Below are 3,019 nucleotides of genomic sequence, written 5' to 3' on the forward strand. Positions count from 1 at the left end.
ACAATTATAATAATGGGCATCTTTGAGCAGCTATGTGTTCTAAGAGTGCTTGCTACACTAACAACTTTAGTCCTGACAGCAACCTCATGGGGAAGGTCCTGTTGCTTTCTGTTTTGCAGATAGGAACCTGAAGTACAGAGTGGTAGAAGTACCCAAAGTCCCAGAGCTTGTGCATGGCAGAGGAGTGAGACCTGGCTGGTTTGGCCCAGGATCCTCAGCCTTAACACAGCAGTGTCTATTACTGAAGAGGCTGGGAGACAGCCCAGCTTGGTTGTTTCTCAGTAGAGGCTGGTTAGGTGAATTATGGTACATCCATACAGCCCATATTGAAAGGGAGGCCCACTCAGTATGCTGCATTTCATTAGTTCTGAGACACATGTTTGCACATTTTAACACCTCTGAGATCAGGTACATCTTATAACCAGTGGCATCTGGCAATTACTTTTGGTAACAATTCTTTCTTAGTGGTATATGAAGTACCAGTTCACCTTAGATTCAATTAAGCATGGTGTATGAAGTGATTTTAGTTTTCTTTTTACTTTTCTGTAACTCCGCAAATTTTCTTCCATGAAAATACATTACCTTGGGACCCAGAAAAATGTGTATAAAGTATTTGATGTGGTATCCGATTTCTGAGGCTGACTTTGTTCTTCTTGACAACAGGGACTTCTCCACGGCGTTCTTTAACAGCATCCCACTCTCAGGCTCCCTGGCAGGCACCATGCTCTCCTCTCATAGCAGTCCACAGCTACTGCCACTGGACTCCAGTACCCCCAACTCCTTTGGCGCCTCGAAGCCTTCCGCAGAGCCCGTGGCAGCAGCCGGCACCAGGCCTGCGGGTGATTCTGTCAATAAGGACAGGTGAGTGGGCGCCAAGGCTTGCTCCTGTCTCTGGGGAAAGTTCAGGTTTGGACACAGCTACAGGGACACTTCATGGAGCCTTCAATAAAAAAAGAATAAAAGAAAAAAAGGATACTGGATTTCAGATGAGGGCCTGCTTAGGCGGGAGGCCTTGTTCAGGTGAGTCTCTGATGTAAAGGGCTGTGAGGACTTAATGTCCCGGAAGAAGATGCAGTCCCAGGTTTGGGCTACTCAGGGTAGGAGCCAGCCAGAGACACGTCACCTGCCACAGGGTCAGCTCCACCTGTCAGGTCTACACTGGAGGTGGTTTAGGCTGCTATTGCACTGTCAGGAGCATTGCCACACCAGTCATCTCACACAAGGTGCTCGTGTACTGGGGCATAGACTCCCCTCACACCCTCAGAATTAATTGCTCAGGTAGCCTATGTCTTCACCAACTATTACCTGAAAACCAAATTAGAAGTAAAAAAGAATCAGAGGAGCATGAATAAGAGCCAGGAGCCATTTACTCAGCAAACATTTGCCCAGCAACTTCTCTGGGTTACACACTGTGCTCGAGCCCAGACGTCCGCAGGGGGTTGACTGGTGGGTCCTTGTCCCCAGGGAGTGTGTAGGCCAGCCAAGGAGAAGGCAGACACAGCTACAGGGATGGCTTGTGGGGTTCCCTGGGTTGAAATGGCTAGCCATCCAAGGGTGGTGGGTGGGCAGGTCTCAGGAAGGCTTCTTAGAGGATGCCTTACCCAGGACCCATATAGTCTAACCAGAGGAAAGGGGTGGGGACAGCAGCAAGAGCAGAACCCCAAGACCTGAGGAGTGGCAGTAAAGGGGGAGAAATCTGGGCTTCTGTGCTAAAGCAGGTACCCTGTGCTTCTCCCTAGAAGAGACGCACAAGGCTCTGGACTTGCACCTTAGGAAGATCACTCCAGCTGGCATTGGTACCCAAATGTAGCCGTCACCCTAGCACACACCACTATTACTATTAGAGTGATTCTGCCTTGGTGGGGATGAGGTCTTTTGTTATTGCAGCCTTTATTGCCTGGGCTCTCCTTTCTCTGTGGAGTAGAAGGCAAGGACTATGGGGTGAGCACTTGGAGGAGAGTGTGAAGAATATATAATTGTCACAGTGAGATGGGAAGGGCCACAAAGATGGAGGATAAAAGCCAGGAATAGGCAGTGGCTTCAGGACCCCAGGTGGGGTTTTCTCAGTAGACCCACTATTAAAGTGGGAAAAGCTGATGGTTGGAGTGGTTTGGGGTGCTGTATTAAAGTTGTGGATATAGGGTCATATGGTGAGGAAAAAGAGTTGTAAGAACCACTTTATAGGCCTCATCCTGCCCCCGAAGCTCTCAGAATGTGAGTGCATTTGCTCATAACCTCAGATAGCCAAACTCCAGAATTTTAACACATGAAAATATTAAATAGTTAGGAATAGTAGATTATTGTATCATGAAGTTGTGTTTATGGAAGTTTGATATTTGTGCCCCTTCCACTTGGCTCCAAGTAAGGCAAATCCTAGACTCCCAAATTCGTGATGCATTGTGCTTGACATGCTCTGCCATCTTCTTCCCTCACCTCAGCATGAACGCTACCTCGACTCCTGCTGCATTGTCCCCCTCCGTGTTAACAACCCCATCCAAGATCGAACCCATGAAAGCGTTTGACTCCCGATTCACGGAGCGGTCCAAAGCCACGTCAGGTGCTCCTGCCTTGACCAGTGTGACTCCAACGGCCGTAGAAAGGTAGGAGGTGGCTGCATGGGACCCAGAGAGACCGGGAGGGTGCAGTCTCGGGCCAGCAGTACAACGTCCACTCTCCTGTCGAGCAGCTTGCCCTCCCTGGGGGAGCAGACTCTGGTCTCTGTACTCAGAGGAGTCCCGGGCTCCAAGAATAAAGGAGCGGCTGCTTCAAATGGGAAGGAGGCTGGAAGGAGCCATGGGGGAGGACAGAGAAGGACTACAAGGGCAACAGCACGACAACTGGTCAGTGCAGAGGGTGTCCTGAGAATAACGTTTGAACGGAGCCCAGAGTTTGCCCAGCAGAGGAGCAGGAGATTGGTTGGAGAGATGGAAGGCTCTGAGACTGTTGCACTGTGGCTGAACTCTTGCAGGGCCTCTGCGACTTGCCNTTGCTTTTATATGGGTCATTCGCCCCAAAACAC

General features: G+C 49.9%; 1 protein-coding gene across 1 annotated transcript in view; it reads left to right on the plus strand.

Annotated features, from left to right (window-relative positions):
• The window catches only part of LOC109378541 (protein HIRA), a 32,283-nt gene extending 29,679 nt beyond the window's left edge, over positions 1 to 2,604 (plus strand). Inside the window, exons 10-11 of the mRNA XM_019634886.1 lie at positions 664 to 861; positions 2,439 to 2,604. Of these exons, the coding sequence (XP_019490431.1) occupies positions 664 to 861; positions 2,439 to 2,604 (364 nt within the window). The remainder of the gene's footprint in view (positions 1 to 663; positions 862 to 2,438) is intronic.
• Positions 2,605 to 3,019: the final 415 nt, after the last annotated feature.

Source organism: Hipposideros armiger, unplaced genomic scaffold (assembly GCF_001890085.2).
Source record: "Hipposideros armiger isolate ML-2016 unplaced genomic scaffold, ASM189008v1 scaffold_2128, whole genome shotgun sequence".
NCBI lineage: Eukaryota > Metazoa > Chordata > Mammalia > Chiroptera > Hipposideridae > Hipposideros > Hipposideros armiger.